Raw genomic sequence first — 22,371 nt, forward strand, 5'->3', positions numbered from 1 at the left:
CAGTTGATAAACTGCATATATAAAGTGATCCCATTTTGACCACTGACGTGGCCTAACTGCTTTTCATCAAATCATAAAAGGATGTCTGAAAGCACAGTCTATTAACAGTGGGATACTCTTCATGAGAAAAATTTCCCCCAAGTTTGGATTTATATTGTAATGATAATGTATCATTACTTAGTTTAATAAATGACAATACAATGAATGCATCTATGCACTGGGAAACGTTCTAGGAACTTGGGATACATCAGTGAACACACTAGATAAAAATGCCTGACTAAGAAAAAAAGGATAAAAATTATCTTTTCTACTATTGATTTCATTGTTATATTTTTCATTCTTATCTGTCCTTCCTTCATATCTAACTATATCACTTTCACCATTTGTTTTTATGGTCATCTTTGTCAATTTGAGTTTCTTAATTATATATTTTAAATCTTTCTCAGATTGCTTCCCACAAACTAAATTCATTTTAAATTTTAAAATTTTAAATTAAAAAAAAAATCCCTGTCTAGTGGAAGCAATGTTTACTAACCAGGAACTCTAATGTATTTACGTCCCAAAATTAGTCACATAAACCTGCAGTTCTTTGTGAAAAAATTGAGTTAGTCACCAAAACTGACAAGTGAAAGAACCAGGTAAAAAATGGTTATCTCCCCAAGTTCTAGTAATTACTATGCAGAAAGCCCAATACTTCGTCTCATACTAGGATGAGTCATGAAGACTCAAGGGCTAGAAGAGTTTATTATTTAAGATACAGATACCATTCCCTGCAGAGCCACAAGGATTCAAAACTGCCTGCTGAAAATGGACCACCGTACATATCTTACACATCAGAGTGTGGCATTTTAATGAATCAACTCCTCCATGTTTATGTTATTACTTCATCTGAGACAATGTTCACCTTAAATGGTGACACACAGAAACCACAAGAAATTTTCACTCACCACTGGCAACATATCAAAAATGTTTTCTTTAATTTGGATTTTGCTTTTACTTTCCACCTCATAGGTCATGTTGGTCCCGATGGGAGTGTTGTTTTGAGAAACAATGAAGTTTTGAACAGCATCACAGCAGGAGGTGAGTTTTGCTCTGCGAAGGATAAGGAGACAAATGAGTCACGGACTAAGATTAAGAAATCCAAAATAGAGATGAGGATGGAAAATGCAGAAGAGAATTTTGCCATATTGACTTTCAGAGAGAAGATACCTCATTCACAAGGTATCTTCATTTTTATCTCATTCCATTCTAACTGGCCCTGGATGGGGCAAGGATAAAATAGCAAAGAACACTAATGTACTTACACTCAGGTAAGGACTGAGTCACCCACAGGAAATACTGAATATATAGTGGTTTATATATAAAGACTTGGGACTTCTCTGGTGGTCCAGTGGTAAAGAATCCACCTGCCAATGCAGTGAACATGGATTCGAGCCCTGCTCCAGAAAGATCCCACATGCCGTAGAACAACTAAGTCAGTGTGCCCCAAGTATTGAGCTGTGCTCTAGAATCCAGGAGCCACAACTACTGACCCCACGTGCCCTAGAGCCCGTGCTCTGCAACAAAAGAAACCACCACATGAGAAGTCTGTGCAACGCAACTAGAGAGTGACTCCCACTTGCCTCAACTAGAGAAAGTCCTTGCACAGCAACAAAGACCCAGTGCTGCCAAAAATAATTAAGTAAATAAATATATAAAATAAATATAAAGACTTCTTTCTCATGATAATGTTGTAACAACAAAAAGAAAATGATAGAATACTTTCTAATTATTTTATTAAAAAGTATAGAAATCAAATTAAGACCAGTATCACGCACCATCACCAAAGCAATACGTAATCATTTATTACAAGACAATTTCAACAAAAAGAAGCACCATTCAACAGTGATTTTTTTCAAGTTTCATTGGAGTATAATTCACAAATACAGGGAATTCCTGGTGGTCCAGTGGTTAGCACATTATGGCAGAGGGCCTGGGTTCAATCTCTTGGTCAGGGAATAAGATCCTACAAGCCATGCAGTATGGCCAAAAAAAGAGAAAAATGTCACAAATGCGAATTGTTTATGTTTATGTTTTGATACTCACACATATTGTACAGTCATCACCATAATCAAACTAATCAACATATCCCATCACTCCACATAGTTATCTTTCTTTTTTTTATGGTAAGAATACTTGAGATTTACCTTTTTAGAAAATTACAAGTATACAATACAGTACAGTTAATCATAACTGCACTGATGCACATTAATAGAGTGAATTTTTAAGGGAGGCGAATTTAAAGCTGCCATTCTTTAGAGAAAGTTTAGAGTAATTTAGAGCCAAGTAATGTCTGTTAACTGTTCCAGTGGAGTGACACCTTACTGCCAGAATGCAGACCCAGAAAGGTCCTTCCAGGGATCATCTGAGTTTACCCCCAACTTCTGGCAGGTGATTCTAGAACCACTCAGAATTTACGTTTTGCAAGTGTAATTCTCCAGAGATGTAGATTCCATATAATCTCTTGATCATAATTTCACAACCTTGAAGTTAAGAGACTCTGTCATTTGCACAAATGAACTCTCTTCTCTTAAATCCATTTCTCTGGTTAGTTTCTCACAGAATCTTTCCATAAAAACACTTCATGTAAATGCATTTAGAGAATTTCCTCTTCTCTCAGATTTTTTCCGTTAGACCGGTTTTCACTAAAGTCATCTTGTTCATCTTTAAACCTTTACATATTTCTCTATTTACTTAAAAATATATATTGTAGTTGGGTCCTATCATAGCACAAGGAACAGTGAATACTCAGTGGGTATTGATACCCTAGATTCCCAACTGGTTCTTCTATACTGCACATTTTTTAATTGGTTTTTGGTCCTGAAGGGTATACTTTTATATATGTTCCTACTGAACTTGGTTCTTTTGAAAAAAATATAACACTCTGGGTCTATCATGGTCATTTAAAAAATATTTATTCATTTATTTGACTGTATCAGGTCTTAATTGCAGCACATGGTATCTTTAGTTGTGGCAGGTGGGATTTAAGTTCCTTGACTGGGGATGGAATAGAACCTGTGTCCCCTGAATTGCAAAATGAATTCTTAACCACTGGACCACCAGGGAAGTCCTGTTTATTTTGAATCACATTCCAGTCATCTTGGATTCCAATAACTTTCAGGGTATGAAAAGTCAGTGCTATGATATTATTTGAATGGTAAAAATCAAGATTTTCAAATGAATTCTTATAAGTCAGCTTATCTTATTAAAATAGTATCCCTTTCTGTACTTCAGAACCTACCATTTCTAAAAGCGAGATCATGGAGAACAACAAAAGAAAACATTGAAAATGAAATGATGTGTCATTAAAACCATGATAGTAAGTATTTTTAATGATAAATTTAATTGCATAACAATTCATGTGACATACTGCAAACTCAGAAATCCTTATGTGTTTATAATTTTAAATATCTCTTACAAAACACATTGAGAGAGGGAGTAGAATAGATTCTCAGGTACTGTCTACAAGTAATTTAATTTCTCTAAGGATATCTGGTGCTTGGAAGAATATTGCATCAGTTCAGTTCAGTTCAGTTGCTCAGTCGTGTCCGACTCTTTGCGACCCCATGAATCGCAGCACGCCAGGCCTCCCTGTCTATCACCAACCCCTGGAGTTCACTCAGACTCACATCCATCGAGTCAGTGATGCCATCCAGCCATCTCATCCTGGGTCGTCCCCTTCTCCTGCCCCCAATCCCTCCCAGCATTAGAGTCTTTTCCAATGAGTCAACTCTTCGCATGAGGTGGCCAAAGTACTGGAGTTTCAGCTTTAGCATCATTCCTTCCAAAGAAATCCTAGGGCTGATCTCCTTCAGAATGGACTGGTTGGATCTCCTTGCATCACAGACACTCAAAAGCACTAAGCAGAGTACCCTTTGTGGGATTTTAAACAGTTTTTTTCTGGGAGTTCCCTGGTGGGCTACCAGTTAGGATTCAGTGCCTTCATTGCTGTGGCCTGGGTTCAATCCATTGCTGAGAAACTACAAGCCATAAAGTGCAGCCAATTTTTTTTTTCTAATTTTCTGAAATTATATTCTCAATTATAAAATTTTCAAATCCACAGGAAATTTGAAAGAACCGGACAATGTTCATCTGAAAAATGACCAGATAGACTTCACAAGTAATTTTTTTTTACTGTATTTTTCTTAATGTGTATTTACTCATCAATTCACTTTTGCTGTTACCGATATTACAATTCAAAGTAAATTAAAGGTATCAGTACACTTCAGCCCTAAATACTTTAGCATGTATAACATTATTATGTATTTGGGGGTAGAATTTACATACAATAAAATCCCAAATGTATTCAGTGAGTTTTGAGAAGTGCAGAGACCCCTGTAACCCAATCCTCTATTAAGATATAGAATATTACCAATTCTACCAAACAATTCCTCAAACTCTTCCTAGTCCACCTCCAGCCCAACCCCACCTCAAGGCAACCCCATTCTTGATCTTTTTTTTTTAACCAAACATTAGTTTTGCCTGTTCCAGAATTTATATAAGCATAATCATAATAATACAACATTTTAAATCAACTTTACTCTAATAAAAATTTTTGTATTTAATTAATTTAAAATATCATATCATATATACACTTTTGTGTAAGGCTTCTTTCACTTGGTATAAATGTTTCTGCCATTCATGTATGTTGCTGTGTATGTTGGTAACTTGTCCCTTTTTATTGCTTGAGTCATTTTCCATTGTCTGAATGTACCAGAATCGATTTAGCCATTCCTTCCTTGCACTTTTAAAGAAATCACTATCAAAAATCAATGTTAATTTTGTTGTGTAGCAGAAACTACAATAACACAACATTGTAAAGCAATTATACTCCAATGAAAAAATAAAAATAAAAAAGAAGGGGAAAAATCAATGTTAAACACCTAAACATTCATAATAACTTCCCAGGAAAAACATCAGAACAATTGTCCAAAATATCATTTTTGTAGCCTATGTTGGAACACTTACTAATGTGACACTTTAAGCCTTTATATTCAGTGGCAGAATTATAAATTTATGCTCTTTGTCATTTCCCAGTTCATCCACAAGGTAAAGATCCCTGTAACAGCCAGTGCTAGTATAGAGCTGAGATGCTTAGAACAAACAAAACAAAATAAAATTTTATTTCTGCTATTCCATTTTCCATCATTCCTAAAAACAAAGTCAATTCTAATCCTTGGTGACTCCAAAGTCAACCTGATGCACTCACAATAATGAGTGTGGCAATTTCCCCCTTTATGCATAAAAAGAACAAAAGACATTAAGAAATAAAGGACACTGATGGTATTACCTGGATGTGATGGTGAACTTCATCGTCAACTTAACTGAGCCAAGTTGCTCAGAGAACTGGCAAAACTATTTTGGGGGGGTGTCTGTGAGAGTGTTTCAGGAATGGATTAGCATTTGAACCCACAGACAAAGTCAAAAAGCTCACCCTTTCCAATGCATAGTAAATATTCAGCCAGATTGACATTCACAAACCCATCCCTGTAAAGCACTGTACTTTCCAGAGCATTGCACATTTAGTATGACATCTGATTCCCACAAAAACCAAGAAGATAGAACATATAATTATTCCTATTTTAGAGATGAGAAAACAGGAGTTGAGAGTTTATTGTGATAGGACTGAGGTTGTTACCTTACGTTAACTTATATTTTCTGACATTCACTTCTCTGCAATTTACATTAGAGTACACTGGGTGGGTAATGCTTGACTTTGAGCTTTTTCCATTAGGATGCCTTCCAGAATGGCACCAAACAACATAGTGGCTCCCCAAATAATGCTGGTAGCACCTCGCTGACAACCTGTCCAGACACAACTCAAAGGCTGCACAAAATTTTACATGTGAATGCTTTAAACCCTCTATTAACTGAGACATTCAAGGTTCTTGTTTTATACAGAGGGTGTCCATGGTCCCCGATGGACTGGATCAAGGTTATCAAGCGGTCCAGACGCTGTGTCCCAGAATTTAATGGAAAAGAAACCCCTGGCTTGAGATGATCTAATCCTGCTCTGTCATGCTTTCAGCAACTTTATCCACACAATCCAGTTCCAAAAAGAAATCTACTCCCTTCCACCTCCAGGAAAAGACTGGAGACCCTCTATACTGCACAGATTTCCAGATCTAGAAACAGTTTACTTCCTTTCAGAGTGCTTCACTCTTGAGAGAGTCAATTCCTAGACAAGTTGCTAAGAAGTCCAGGGTCCCTAAGGAGAAGAAAGGGATCCCGGGCTCTTGAGGAGGAGATTGGAATCTGGAGTTCTCAAGGAAGAGAAAAGGACAATTTTTTTTTTTTACTTTAAGCCCAGAGCTGATGACTGCACAACAAAACAACTTATCTTGCTCAAGGATATGCTTTTCTTTAAACTCCATTCCAGTGATATATAAGGACAATGTATCCTGCTTGAGGACATGTTTCTCCTTCTTGAGAACCTTCTGACTAATCCTGTCACCTTGAAATGTATATTATAGGAGTGGGTCTGGTAAGATCTTTCTATTATTAGTTCTAATCCTGTTATCTTAAAATGTTTATTGTGGGAGTGGGTCTGTTAAGAGCTTTACAGCCTTGAGACATTCTTTTGATTTATTGTTAATAACCAATTGAAAAGCATATAGTAAAAGTATATAAGACTAGCAAAGGGGGCACTCTCTGTCCCCCTTCTGATGTCTACGTCAGAAGCTCTCTCTGTCCCTTTTTATACTTTAATAAAACTTTGCTATACAAAAGCTCTTGAGTGATCAAGCCTGGTCCCTGGTCCTGAAGCTAAATCTTCTTCAGAGATCACAAATCTGAAATAGTTCACCATAAGCTATCACTCTCAAGAAGTAGGTTGCTCAAGGCTTAATACTTTTAGCCTTGACCTATAAAGGTGGAATGCAGAGTTTCAAAGAATAGCAAGAAGAGATAAGAAAGGCTTCCTCAGTGATCAATGCAAAGAAATAGAGGAAAACAACAGAATGGGAAAGACTAGAGATCTCTTTGAGAAAATTAAGAGATACCAAGGGAATATTTCATGCCAAGATGGGCTTGATAAAGGACAGAAATGGTAGGGACCTAACAGAAGCAGAAGATATTAAGAAGAGGTGGCAAGAATACACAGAAGAACTGTACAAAAAAGATCTTCATGACCAAGATAATCACGATGGTGTGATCACTCACCTAGAGCCAGACATCCTGGAATGTGAAGTCAAGTGGGCCTTAGAAGGCAACACTATGAACAAAGCTAGTGGAGGTGATGGAATTCCAGCTGAGCTATTTCAAATCCTGAAAGATGATGCTATGAAAGTGCTGCACTCAATATGCCAGCAAACTTGGAAAACTCCGCAGTGGCCATAGGACTGGAAAACGTGTTTTCATTCCAATCCCAAAGAAAGGCAATGCCAAAGAATGCTGAAACTGCCGCAGAATTGCACTCATCTCACACGCTAGTAAAGTAATGCTCAAAATTCTCCAAGCCAGGCTTCAGCAATACGTGAACCGTGAACTTCCAGATGTTCAAGCTAGTTTTAGAAAAGACAGAGGAACCAGAGATCAAATTGCCAGCATCTGCTGGATCACGGAAAAAGCAAGAGAGTTCCAGAAAAACATCTATTTCTGCTTTATTGACTATGCCAAAGCCTTTGACTGTGTGAATCACAATAAACTGTGGAAAATTCTGAAAGAGTTGGGAATACCAGACCACCTGACCTGCCTCCTGAGAAACCTATATGCAGGTCAGGAAGCAATAGTTAGAACTGGACATGGAACAAGAGACTGGTTCCAAATTGAGAAAGGAGTATGTCAAGGCTATACATTGTCACCCTGCTTATTTAACTTATATGCAGAGTACATCATGAGAAACGCTGGGCTTCAAGATTGCCAGGAGAAATATCAATAACCTCAGATATGCAGATGACACCACCCTTATGGCAGAAAGTGAAGAGGAACCCTCTTGACGAAAAGTGAAAGAGGAGAGTGAAAAAGTTGGCTTAAAGCTCAGCATTCAGAAAATTAAGATCATGGCATCTGGTCCCATCACTTCGTGGGAAATAGATGGGGAAACAGCGGAAACCGTGTCAGACTTTATTTTTTTAGGCTCCAAACTCACTGCAGATGGTGACTGCAGCCATGAAATTAAAAGACGCTTACTCCTTGGAAGAAAAGTTATGACCAACCTACATAGCATATTCAAAAGCAGAGACATTACTTTGCCAACAAAGGTCCGTCTAGTCAAGGCTATGGTTTTTCCAGTGGTCATGTATGAATGTGAGAGTTGGACTGTGAAGAAAGCTGAACGCTGAAGAATTGATGCTTTTGAACTGTGGTGTTGGAGAAGACTCTTGAGGGTCCCTGGGACTGCAAGGAGATCCAACCAGTCCATTCTGAAGGAGATCAACCCTGGGATTTCTTTGGAAGGAATGATGCTGAAGCTGAAACTCCAGTACTTTGACCACCTCATGCGAAGAGTTGACTCACTGGAAAAGACTCTGATGCTGGGAGGGATTGGGGGTAGGAGGAGAAGGGGACGACAGAGGATGAGATGGCTGGATGGTATCACTGACTCAATGGATGTGAGTCTGAGTGAACTCCGGGAGTTGGTGATGGACAGGGAGGCCTGGCGTTTTGCAATTCATGAGGTCACAGAGAGTCGGACACGACTGAGTGACTGAACTGAACTGAACTGATAAAGGTGGAATCTGAAGATGTACAAGTTGCATCACAGTTGGTCTAATGAAATACTTTGGAGGCAGAGATTTTTGTTCAAATTGAAGAAATTCCTTTTTCTTTTACCACTATAGGTGCTGAGTGTTTCCTTGGTTTTCATCTTCACTTTTTTTTTTTTCCAGTTCATTTTGAGTCCCGGGTCAAAATTCTTTAGTTCTAAATGGGATGCTTCCCAGATTTCCATGAAATGTTAATGATGGCTTAAGGCTCACAGTGTACAAGACACTATAGGACACTCTGAATACTAACTACCTAAGTGTCCCAGCCCAGGGCTCACAGGCCTCTCTTCTGTTTATCAAACTCTCTGAGACTCCCTAATGAGATGTGTGGCAGGCAGGGTGAGTCAGAGACTAAAGAGCTGCCCTTTTCTGGGATCCGTTCCCTAAGATTCTAATGAGGGTCCTAGGAAAAGGAGTTTTAAAACATAAGTACTTGCACAAATTCAAGGGACTTGTTTACCATTCCAATCTGAGAGCACGTTTTTAAGTCCAATTTGTTCGTAAGTTCAAAGTTAGCCTAGGTACCCAACTAACATGACTGGCTGTATTTTACTGTACTGTCAAAGGTTTATAATACTTTTCACACAAATAATATGTAAAAAATAAACACAAATAGTAAATAAAAACGATTTAAATCTTACAGTACAGCATCTTGAAAAGCAAGTTGGACATGTGAACTAACTTACACGATTGAACACACAAATGCAAGTTCGTATCTCTGAAAGTTTAAAACTTGAAGGTTCATATGTAGAGGACTTACTATAAAGAGAGACAAGTACGGCAGAGAAAGACACTGAGAAACAGAAAACAGGGCATATGGAAGCTGGGAGGAGAAAGAACATGAAACATGCAAATTGCTGGAAGAAACTCTGGTACTGGAAGGCAGAGTGCGTGGTAGGGAACCCTGAAGAACTGCATCAGGACAAGTCTCGGAAGTAAGACAAGGGGAACAATTCCACTTCTTTCTATGGGAAAGAACAAGTCATTGAAGGTCTAGTTATGGCAAGGACACAGTGAGATCTGCCAGGGTCGTCCCCTAGCTCTAGTGGGGAGGACAGGTCAGGGGAGGGGGGATTGAATAAATTGGTGTGGTCAGTTAGGAGGATATGGCAGTGACCCAGTACTGAAGATGGTCTCCAAAGATGACCACCACCAGTTCCTTCTCTTCCTAGCTTGATATTCCTCATATCAAGAAATAAAATCTCAAGGCCCTTCCCTCGAATCTAGGCTGGCCTCTGTGACTCTTGTGACCAAGAAAAAACAGCACAAGTGGTGTTCTGGGTCATAAAAATCTTGGGGCTTCTGCCTGAGTCTCCTGGAACATTCAGTCTCTGGACAAGCTGTAAGAAGCACAGGTCACAAGCAAAGGGTCTCTTGCAGGTGCTATAAATGGCAGCCCTCACTGAGCTCCTACAGAAGTCAACATCAACTGCCAGCTGTGGGAGCAGGCCACTGTGGGGCTCCAGCCCAGCCCAGTCCAACCACAGATGACAAAACAAATGACAGCCCTTGATGAAGAGTCCCCCAGCTCAGCCCAGTCAGCCAATGGAACCGTGAGAGAGTGTGAAATCATTGCCTTAAATCAACTGCCTTTCATTTTTGTTTTTTTTCTTGGCCAAGCTACACAGCATGTGGGATCTTAGTTCCTTGACTAGGGATCAAACCTGTGCTCCCGGCAGTGGCAGCACAGAGTCTTCACTACTGGACTGCAAAGGAAGTCACAACTCATTAGTTTATAATGCAGCAACAGACAACCAGAACACCAGTTAGATGATAACTAGAGGTAACAGTTGGAGAAGGCAATGACACCCCACTCCAGTACTCTTGCCTGGAAAATCCCATGGATGGAGGAGCCTGGTGGGCTGCGGTCTGTGGAGTTGCTAAGAGTTGGACATGACTGACCGACTTCACTTTCATTTTTCACTTTCATGCACTGGAGACGGAAATGGCAACCCACTCTAGTGTTCTTGCCTGGAGAATCCCAGGGACAGGGGAGCCTGGTGGGCTGCCATCTATGGGGTCGCACAGAGTCGGACACGACTGAAGCAACTTAGCAGCAGTAGTAGAGGTAATAGTTGAGATCATTAGAGCAGCTCTTATCAGTTAGGGCTCTCCGGAGAAGCAGAAGCAAGAGTCAATTAACACTGATATCTATCTATCTAGATTTATGTTAGGGAATTGACCCATGCAGTCATGGGGGCTGGCAAGTCTGAACTCTGCAGGGCCGGCTGGCAGTAGTTGATGCTGCAATCCTGAAACAGAACATCTTTTCTGGGAAACCTCAGTTTTTGCTTTTAAGGAAATCAGCTGAATGAAGGAGACCTACTCACATTATCAAGGGTCTTTCTCTTTACTTAAAGTCAACTGCTGGTGGATGTAAAGCACATCCTCACGGCAATATCTGGATTCATGTTTGATTAAATATTGACTGGGTACTAGAGCCTAGGCAAGGAGACAATCAAAACTAACCATCATGGTAACCCAGACCCAAGCAGTGGTGGGGAGCAGAAAGAAGGAAGTGGCTTTGAGACATAGTTGGGAGGTGAAATTGTTAAAGTCTGGTGATGGACTGCAAATGGGCACTGAAGGGAAGATGTCCAGGGTAAGGCACAGGTTTCTGATCAGGGTTACTAGAAGGAGGTGGCACCTCCTTTGAGACAGGGAGCCCTTAAATCAAAGCAGGGTTGAGGGCATTGCCTTTTCATAATGTGTGCATGCATGCTAAGTCACTTTAGTCATGTCTGACTCATTGAGACCTTATGGACTGTAGCCTACCAGGCTCCTCTATTCTTGGGATTCTCAAGGCAAAAATACCATAGTGGTTTGCCATGCCTTCTTCTGGGGGATCTTCCCAACCCAGGGATCAAACCTGCATCTCTAATGTTCCCTGCATTGGCAGGTGGATTCTTTAGCACTACCCGGGAAGACCTCATAAAATGGTAATGTGTTATTGTTTTCACTCATCCCAAGTCTCATAAAGATAAAAAGAGGTCACATGGCAGGAGTGGAATGAGAAGTCAGATTGTGAAAAAGTGGGGTTGCAAAGTCTTTGAAAACAGGAGAGGGACTGGACCTTCTGGCTGGTTCCCAAGGCCATTCTGAATGAGTACAAAGTGATGAGCAAACTCACCTCCCGAATCTCTCCAAGCGCCCCAGCATAGGACTGGCTCCTGACTTTTAAAAATTGTTCCATTAAAGTTAATAGCCAATTACATAAGTGTGGAAAACACAAGTTCTAAAAATACAGAATCAGCTGTAAAGATGAATGTTAAATTTTTGGAATATGTTTTACTTTGCAGACCAAAAAAAAAAAAAAAATCCAGGTCACAGTCATTATTCAATGTGTGAAGGAAATGTGAAAAATCCATTCATTTCTACTTTTATTTAGTTAGATATTTTGGAAGGGAAGTAAAAAAAAAGGAGTAAGAATTTTTTTCCTTTTCCAGACACTGTCTGATAGCATATTTAAGATTCTTAAGTAACACTCTGAACCCTATGGAGATGGAATTTTATCGTTATAAGGCTGGATCAATCAGCACCAGGGTGCTGTTCTGTAAAGCATTTCTTCAGGAAAACGGTCCCTGTATATTTTGCACTGATATCATTTTCTTTTATGAAAGGTCTCATTATTTCATGGTCTTTAAACTTACCAAACCAAGTTCTAATTGTGTGCTTCAGTGATAAGCATTGCATATGTCCAGCAAAAGGCTCCTTCTGCACAATGGAGAGACAGTAGGAAGCCAGTTACGCTCATGGTCATTTCATGAACCTGATTCATGTGGACAAACGGGCCACATATGCTCCCAGCAGCCACTGCTATGGCTGCCTTCTCAAGCACTCTCCCAGGTCAGCCCTAGCAGCTCACTGAGGAATTCATCATCTTCTGCTTTTTTGGCTTCAGCCCCAGACTCACCTTCTGTTTCTATCTGGCCTCTGGGAACTGGGCACTTGCATTCCTGCCTTTCAGTTCAGTTCAGTCACTCAGTCATATCCAACTCTTTGCAACCCCGTGGACTGCACCACACCAGGCTTCCCTGTTCATCATCAACTCCTGGAGCTTGCTTAAACTCTTGTCCATCGTCGGTGATGCCATCCAACCATCTGGTCCTCTATCATCCCCTTATTCTCCTGCCTTCAATCTTTCTCAGCACCAGGGTCTTTTCCAATAGTCAGTTCTTCCCATCAGGTGGCCAAAATGTTGGAGTTTCAGCATCAGTCCTTTAAATGAATATTCAGGACTGATTTCCTTTAGGATTGACTGGTTGGATCTCCTTGCAGTCCAAAGGACTCTCAAGAGTCTTCTTCAACACCACAGTTCAAAAGCATCAATTCTCTGGTGCTCAGCTTTCTTTATAGTCCATTCTCACATCCATACATGACTGCTGGAAAAACCAGTTTTCACTAAACAGACCTTTGTCACAAAGTAATGTCTCTGCTTTATAATATGCTTTTTAATAATATAAAAGAGACTAGGACCTACAGTACGGAGAAGGCAATGGCACCCCACTCCAGTACTCTTGCCTGGAAAATCCCATGGACGGAGGAGCCTGGTAGGCTGCAGTCCATGGGGTCACTGAGAGTTGGACACGACTCAGTGACTTCACTTTCACTTTTCACTTTCATGAATTGGAGAAGGAAATGGCAACCCACTCCAGTGTTCTTGCCTGGAGAATCCCAGGGACAGCGGAGCCTGGTGGGCTGCTGTCTATGGGGTCGCCCAGAGTCGGACACAACTGAAGCGACTTAGCAGCAGCAGCAGCAGTAGGCCCTACAGTATAGCACAGGAAACTCGACTCAATACTCTTGTCAGTCAGTTCGGTTCAGTCGCTCAGTCGTGTCCGATTCTTTGCGACCCCATGAATCGCAGCACGCCAGGCCTCCCTGTCCATCACCAACTCCCAGAGTTCATTCAAACTCATGTCCATTGAGTCAGTCATGCCATCCAGCCATCTCAACCTCTGCCGTTCCCTTCTCCTCCTGCCCCCAATCCCTTCCAGCATCAGGGTCTTTTCCAATGAGTCAACTCTTTGCATGAGGTGGCCAAAGTATTGGAGTTTCAGCATCAGTCCTTTCAAAGAACAACACCCAGGACTGATCTTCTTTAGGACAAACTGGTTGGATCTCCATGCAGTCCAAGGGACCCTCAAGAGTCTTCTCCAACACCACAGTTCAGAAGCATCAATTCTTCAGGGCTCAGCTTTCTTTACAGTCCAACTCTCACATCCATACATGACCACAGGAAAAACCATAGCCTTGACTAGATGGACCTTTGTTGGCAAAGTAATATCTCTGCTTTTGAATATAGTATCTAGGTTGGTCATAACTTTCCTTCCAAGGAGTAAGAAGCGTCTTTTAATTCCATGGCTGCAATCATCATCTGCAGTGATTTTGGAGCCCAAAAAAATAAAGTCTGACACTGTTTCCACTGTTTCCCCATTTATTTGCAATGAAGTGATGGGATTGAATGCTATGATCTTAGTTTTCTGAATGCTGAGCTTTAAGCCAACTTTTTCACTCTCCTCTTTCACTTTCATCAAGAGGCTTTTTTAGTTCCTCTTCACTTTCTGCCATAAGGGTGGTGTCATCTGCATATCTGAGGTAATTGATATTTCTCCCAGCAATCTTGATTCCAGCTTGTGCTTCTTCCAGTCCAGCGTTTCTCATGATGTACTCTGCATAAGCAGGGTGACAGTATACAGCTTTGACATACTCCTTTCCCAGTTTGGAACCAGTCTGTTGTTCCATGTCCAGTTCTAACTGTTGCTTCTTGACCTGTATACAGATTTCTCAGGAGGCAGGTCAGGTGGTCTGGTATTCCCAACTCTTTCAGAATTTTCCAGTTTGTTTTGATCCACACAGTCAAAGGATTTGGCATAGTCAATAAAGCAGAAATAGATGTTTTCCTGGAACTCTTTCTTTTTTGATGATCCAACAGATGTTGGCAATTTGATCTCTGGTTCCTCTGCCTTTTCTAAAACCAGCTTGAACATCTGGAAGTTCTCAGTTCACGTACTGTTGAAGCCCTGCTCGGAGAATTTTGAACATTACTTTACTAGCATGTGAGATGAGTGCAATTGTGCAGTCGTTTGAATATTCTTTGCCATTGCCTTTCTTTGGGATTGGAATGAAAACTGACCTTTTCCAGTCCTGTGGCCACTGCTGAGTTGTCCAAATTTGCTGGCATATTGAGTGCAGCACTTTCACAGCATCATCTTTTAGGATCTGAAATAGCTCAACTGGAATTTCATCATCTCCATTAGTTTTGTTCACAGTGACTCTTCCTAAGGCCCACTTGACTTCACATTCCAAGATTTCTGGTTCTAGGTGAGTGATCACACCATTGGGGTTATCTGGGTTATTAAGATCTTTTTTGTATAGTTCTTCCATGTATTCTTGCCACCTCTTCTTGATATCTTCTGCTTCTGTTAGGTCCATACCGTTTCTGCCCTTTATTGTGCCCATCTTGGCATGAAATGTTCCCTTGGTATCTCTAATTTTCTTGAAGAGATCTCTAGTCTTTCCCATTGTATTGTTTTCCTCTATTTCTTTGCATTGATCACTGAGGAAGGCTTTCGTGTCTCTCCTTGCTATTCTTTGGAACTCTGTATTCAGATGGATATATCTTTCCTTTTCTCCTTTCCTTTAGCGTCTCTTCTTTTCTTAGCTATTTGTAAGGCCTCCTCAGACAACCATTTTTCCTTTTTGCACTTCTTTCTCCTGTACAGTGTCACGAACTTCCGTCCATAGTTCTTCAGGCACTCTTTGTAGCAGATCGAATCCCTTGAATCTACTCGTCACTTCCAGTGTATAATCATAAGGCATTTGATTTAGGTCATACGTGGATGGTCTAGTAGTTTTCCCTATTTCTTCAATTTAAGTCTGAAATTAGCAATAAGGAGTTCTTGATCTGAGCCAGTCAGCTTCCAGTCTTATTTTTCTGACTGTATAGAGCTTTTCCATCTTTGGCTGCAAAGACTATAATCAATCTGATTTAAGTATTGACCAGCTGGTGATGTCCCTGTGTAGAGTTGTCTCTTGTGTTGTTGGAAGAGGGTGTTTGCATGACCAGTGCATTCTCTTGGCAAAACTCTGTTAGCCTTTGCCCTGCTTCATTTTGTACTCCAAGGCCAAATTTTCCTGTTACTCCAGGTATCTCTTGACTTCCTACTTTTGCATTTCAGTCCCCTATGATGAAAAGGACATCTTTCTTGGGTGTTAGTTCTAGAAGGTCTTGTAGGAACCGTTCAGCTTCTTCAGCATTAGTGGTTGTGGCATAGACTTGGATTACTGTGATATTGAATGGGTTGCCTTGGAAACAAACACAGATCATTCTGTTTTTTGAGATTGCCACCACTTCCCTGCTGGCTCAGATGGTAAAGTGTCTTGCTTACAATGCGGGAGACCTGGGTTCGATTCCTGGGTTGGGAAGATCCCCTGGAGAAGGAAATGGCAATCCACTTCAGTACTCTTGCCTGGTAAGTCCCATGGACAGAGGAGCGTGGTGGGCTACAGTCCATGGGGTCCCAAAGAGTGGGACACAACTGAGCAACTTTACTTTTTCACTGCATTTTGGCCTCTGGTTATCTCCACACCCTGGCTTTTTATCTGCCCTCAGGCTTTGCTCAAGGGTTCTTATCCCATTCTACCCTCAACTTGTGGTAGTCTCTCAGTCGTGTCCGACTCTTCATGACCCTATGGACTGTAGCCTGCCAGGCTCCTCTGTCCATGGGATTCTCCAGGTAAGAATACTGGAGTGGGCTGCCATTTCCTTCTCCAGGGGATCTTCCCAACCAAGGAATCGAACCCAGGTCTCCTGCATTGTGGGCAGACTCTTTACCATTTGAGACACCCCAGCCCTTTATTTCATCCCCCCTGTGTGTGTGGCAGGGCAGGTGTTGTAAATAATTTGGGTAAAGAATGGAATGCAGAACTCTGTGCTCTGCCTCCATAGGCTGGTTAATTTTAGGCAACTCAGAGTCATTCCTTGTTGGACCTCAGAGTGTGTCACAAACACAATTTGACCAGCCTTCCTGAAAAGGAGGGACATGCCAGAGAGGGTTCCTATAAAGGTAAGTCCTTTTCTATTGCAATTAATGCAGAGGAAGATTCCAACCTAGAAACCTGAAGCCTAGTATTTTCTGCCCTATAATCCATTTCCCAACATGAAAAGATCAAAGAAAGTTCTAGTAGGACACATAGAATAGAAACTGCTTGTTCTTATCAAATGGATGGTATAATCCCAAGAAAGTGCATCTCAGAAGCAAAAGTGGGACTTCCAAATATTTACACATCTCTCCAGGCAGAGGAATGGACCTGAAACAGCTTTGCTGCTACTCATAGCTTGCTGTATTTATTACAGATGCCAAGGGTATAAATTATTTTCAATAAAATATTAATTGCAAGCTAGGAAAATGATATTAAATAAACGATAGTAATAATCTTAGTGGGATCCATATTAGCAAAAGGATGCACATGCATGTTGGGGAGGGTCCAAGGAGAACAATTCAGAAGAAAAAAACATGATAATTGGCCAAATGTAAACAAAGACCCAGAAGGCCTGCCCTATGTAGGTGATTTAAATTATCTGTTTATGTGCTCCTCCTCATTATGGAGGATGCCCATACCCTTTCTCTGTGGGTGTGTATTTCTATGTAGCTTCTGTGCTCCTCATTCAGGACTTTTGCACTCTTCTCCAGGTATGTATTTCTGCCCTGCTTTTGATATACACAAATAAACTTGTTTCTCTGTGTGCTGTACCATATGTTGTGCTGTTTCTCTAATAATAAACTGTTTTGCAGCTTTTGCCTCCTTGAAACATTTTTGCTTTCAAATGGGGTAAGAATCAGGCAACTTTGCTTCTAGTCTCTAGCCCCTGGTAGACTGGCAGTTAGGTTCAATCCCTGGACAGGGAAATAAGATGCTGCTTCAAGACTACTGTCCCTCTGAAAACATTTTCACACACAAAATGGAAATCCATACTTGTATAGCATTCTGAAGGACAGCAGCAATGACTCCATGTGAGGGTGTGGGGAAGGCCTTCCTGAGCAGAGATGATGGATTTGGGATCTGAAAGATTAGTGCATGTGAACAGGGGTGTGATGGAGGCCGAAGGGACAGAGCTTTTGGGGCTGTGGCTGAAGCAGGAATCGAATATTTGATGAAGCTGAAAACCAACACAATGAAGCAAAAGGAGCCAAGGGGAGTGTGGAGTAAAGTGAGGCCAAAGAAGTACGTAGTAGCCAGGCAACACAGGGCCTTAAGGTTGAATTTAGTATCAGCTTTGAATTAAAAAAAAAAAAACAAAAACAAAAAACTCAACAGATTCCAAACAGGTTGGGGCAGGGATAGATGTAGTGGAACTGAATTGTGACCACAGATCATCACCCAATTTCCATACCTATATAGAATGGAATATTACTTGGCCGTAAAAAACACAATGAAATAGTATCATTTGCAGCAACATGGATGGACCTAGAAATTACCATACTAAGTGAAGTCAAGTTAGACAAAGACAAATAACATATAATATCACTTATACGTGGAATCTAATTTTTAAAAATGACACAAATGAACTTATTTATGATATAGAAACAGATTCACAGATTTTGAAACAAACCTATGGTTACCAAAGGGGAAATGTAGGGGGAAGAGGGATAAATTAGGAGTTTGGGATTAACATATACACACTGCTGCTGCTGAGGCTAAGTCGCTTCAGTCATGTCCGACTCTGTGCAACCCCATAGACGGCAGCCCACCAGGCTCCCCCATCCCTGGGATTCTCCAGGCAAGAACACTAGAGTGGGTTGCCATTTCCTTCTTCAATGCATGAAAGTGAAAAGTGAAAGTGAAGTCGCTCAGTCGTGTCCAACTCTTCACGACCCTATGGATTGTGGCCTACCAGGCTCCTCCGTCCATGGGGTTTTCCAGGCAAGAGTACTGGAGTGAGGTGCCATTGCCTTCTCCAACATATACACACTACTATCTAAAAAATAGATAAGTAATAAGGACTTCTAGCACAGGAAACTCTACTCAATAATCTGTAATAACTTATATAGGTAAAGAATCTGAAAAAGAATGAATATATGTACATGTATAATTGAATCACCTTGCTGTACACTTGAAACTAACACAACATTGTAAATCTACTACACACCAATAAAAATTTGTTTAAAAAGCCATCCAGGCATTGTACAGAAGATGGATGAGAAGAGTACCAGGATGGTGAATGATGACCAGAGTAAAGGTCATTGCAGTGATCCAGAGGAGAGCTAGTGAACGATCTGAAGCCCGAGAGCCATAGAGAGCCCGTGCTCCGCGACCAGAGAAGCCGCTGCAATGAGAAGCCTAGGCACTGACACTAGAGAGCAGCCCTCACTTGCTGCAGCTGGAGAAGGCTCACACATAGCAACGAAGGCTCAGCACAGCCAAATTAAATACATAAGACAATTTTTAAAAACCCCTCAAATCAAGATGCCATGTCACAGATTTCCCTGGTGGTCCAGTGGTTAAGAATCTGCCTTGCAAAGCAGGGGAAGCAGGTTAGATGCCTGGTCAGGGAACTAGGATCCCACACGCTCTGGGGCAACTGAACCCATGTGTCACAACGATAGATCCCACATTATGCAACAAAGATTCCATGTGCTACAACTGAGACCTAACAAAGCCAAACAAATAAATTAAATCAAGTTTTAAAACAAAGATAACATGTCAAAATACAATGATTTTAGAATCAACTGGCTCATAATGAATGCATATTTCACACTTAAAAAATAGACTGGAATTAAGAATACAATGGTCTAAGAATTCCAGTGATTTACAGAGCTTCAAACGCCATGAAAATATTCCATATTAGTCCAAGAGATCAGAAGAATTAAGGGCTTCAAATAAACACTATCTCTTTTTAGCAATATGCCTCTTTCTAAATTAAGACAGAACCACCTGTGAGCTTGAACTAGCCTCCCAGGATATGGAGAGAAATTCCAGCAACCAGGAGGGGATCTGATGTTAGTTTGTGGGATTATCAGGTAGGGATCACACTGAAAGTTAGGATGGGAAATTTGATGGCCATCCCTGACTCGGGTTAATTCTTGATACTAATCACACAGTTTTACCTTCAAATTTCTGGCTGTCTCTGACAGGAAGGTGCAATGGCCTAGACATTTAGAATTAGTAAATCAGATATTGGTGACTCTCCTTAATGAATCCTGTTAGACACAGAATGGGAGGTATGGTGTTCAGAAAAGCCACCCCATTCACCATTCACATCATAACATGATTGGTACATCTCCTAGCGGGGATGATCTAGCACAGAAAAAGTGGAGTTTTGAGGAATAATATGGGAGAAAACATTTGGGAACATGGAAAATTGACATCCCATGCTACAGAAGCAAGAGAGAAATGAGGAAGGAACTGGGATAATTTACAGAAGATCCAAAAGGGGGATGGAGAGAAGTCCAGGCACTTGCCCCAGACTTAGATGTTAAATACTTTTTGAAATATACATATATGAAATATACAATAAACGAACGTTTTACATACTTCACAATTTTAGCTTTACCTGAACCCACTCTAAGTTCTGCTTTATAACTTGCAGGCAGAGGAAAACCTAAGAGGGTATGTGATTTTCTGTTTATAACGGGAATAACACAGGTTTCAGGCTGAGGAAGAGAATGAATAAAGACTGAATTTTGCCTGCATCTCAGATGATGTTTTTCCTTGTATGTGTACACTGATATTTTGACTTATATGAAAGACCAGCTCATCTACTTGAGTAGAATATAAGAAAACCAGGGTAAATAAAATGTGGAAGACTGACTGCCAAAGCACAGGACAGGAACTCCATTGAAATGTTAACTCAGAAGTGAAGGAGATAATGCTGAAACACTGGAGAAAGATCTACATATATTCAGAGACATTGCATCAGTGTTTAAACAATGTAATGGAGACTTCCCTGGTGGTCTGTAGTTAAGAACCTGCATGCCAATGCAGGGGACACAGGTTCAATCCCTGGTCGAGGAACTAAAATCTCACATGCCACAGGGCAACTAGGTCTACACCTCAACTAGAGAGAAGCTTACTCACTGCAGCAAAAAGATCCCACATGCTGCAACTAAGACCCAAAGCAGTCAAACAAACAATGTGATGTCCCAATGAAGAAATGTTCCAAGGAGCAGAGTCTTCAGAATATAGACTTTGCTACAGAAATGCACCAAACCACATGGGATCCATTCATCTTCTAGACTTTATTTCAAAAATGTATTTCTCAGGTTGTACTTGGTATTGTTAGGTAGTTAGAATAGGAGAAAGGAGTCCAAAATGGCGGTGGCTAAAAGACAAAGAAGGGAAAAGCCTGCGAAAATAGAATAAAGCAAGGTTGGAGAACAGAGTGAAAACCTCAGGTAAAACAAACAGCCCTCCTAGCGAGCCCAATTTACATAGGGCAGGCTCAGGTGAGGAGAAAAAAAAACATATTAAAAGAGACAAAATTGGGCCGGTGCTTCTCTTCTCTTCGCGTCTTCGCACGGTCGGCCTGCCCTCAGGCCTCAAGTATGTCTTGGCTTTGCTTTCTAAATAAAACTGAGATATAACACGGAGCTGTCACACTGGTCTGTCCAAGGAAACTGCACAGAGTTGAAACACTGGTCCGTCCTTTGCTTCAAATTTTTGTTGTGATGAGACAGAACCGAGGAAATTACACACTCGCCCAACAGTATTGACCATATTGCTCTCTGATCTAGGAGCATAAAGCAATATGGTCAATACCAAGTACAACTTGGGAAATACATTTTTAAAATAAAATCTAGAAGATGAATGAATCCCATGTGGTTTGATACATTTCTATGGCAAAGTCTATATTCTGAAGACTGGGAGGGACTAGTCCCTAAATGGGCAAGAGCCAGTTTCTATTATTAAATACGGCAGGTGTGATGACATGGTGTGGTTTTGTTGCTTCCTGAAATGCACAGGCAGACTGCATGGCATGACAAATAGAAAATGATATGACAGGATATTAACACTGAAAAATTGTCTCAAGGCAGAGGAAATGAGGGAAAGAAGCTTTTTCAATCTGACAACTGACCCAAAACATCTATCATAAAGTGCAAACATCTTAAATTTTGTAAAAATATGTATTGCTCTGAGCCATCATCAGAGTCACCCTGTGTGAATCATAAGCAGCAAGTATTTTAAGGTTATGAGGAGGAAGAGAACAGAGGTTCAGAAAAAGTGAACATGGTTTTGTATAATCAAAAGAAGTCTCTGATAGAGACTACTTTTGCTTCTCTCTAAGATATCAATGCTACAAAACAAAATGCCTGGGACATAATAATGTTAACTGTTAACTGGGGGGAAAAAAGCATAAATTCACCAAATACTAACCAAAATCAAACCACAATTATTGCTTTTGGTGTCATATTTCAGAAAATAGTTGAAAACTTTGTTGGCTCAAGTAAGTTTGGTTGCTCAGTTTTATGATTTGAAAAATATTAACTTATCCATCTATTTATTTGCAGTATTTATGCCCTTTCACAGAGATAAATCATGAAATGGCACCATTTCAAATATGTTAGCATCATGTAGTAAAAAAATTAACACATATGAAGGGATTCCCTGATGGTCTAGTGGTTGG

General features: G+C 40.6%; 1 protein-coding gene across 1 annotated transcript in view; it reads right to left on the minus strand.

The window, feature by feature from the left end:
* Positions 1-22,371, minus strand: part of ST8SIA6 (ST8 alpha-N-acetyl-neuraminide alpha-2,8-sialyltransferase 6) — a 137,499-nt gene that overhangs the window by 12,131 nt on the left and 102,997 nt on the right. Inside the window, exon 5 of the mRNA XM_068987838.1 lies at positions 948-1,092. Coding sequence (XP_068843939.1) covers positions 948-1,092 — 145 coding nt within the window. The remainder of the gene's footprint in view (positions 1-947; positions 1,093-22,371) is intronic.

The sequence above is a fragment of the Capricornis sumatraensis genome, chromosome 15 (assembly GCF_032405125.1).
Source record: "Capricornis sumatraensis isolate serow.1 chromosome 15, serow.2, whole genome shotgun sequence".
Taxonomy (NCBI): domain Eukaryota; kingdom Metazoa; phylum Chordata; class Mammalia; order Artiodactyla; family Bovidae; genus Capricornis; species Capricornis sumatraensis.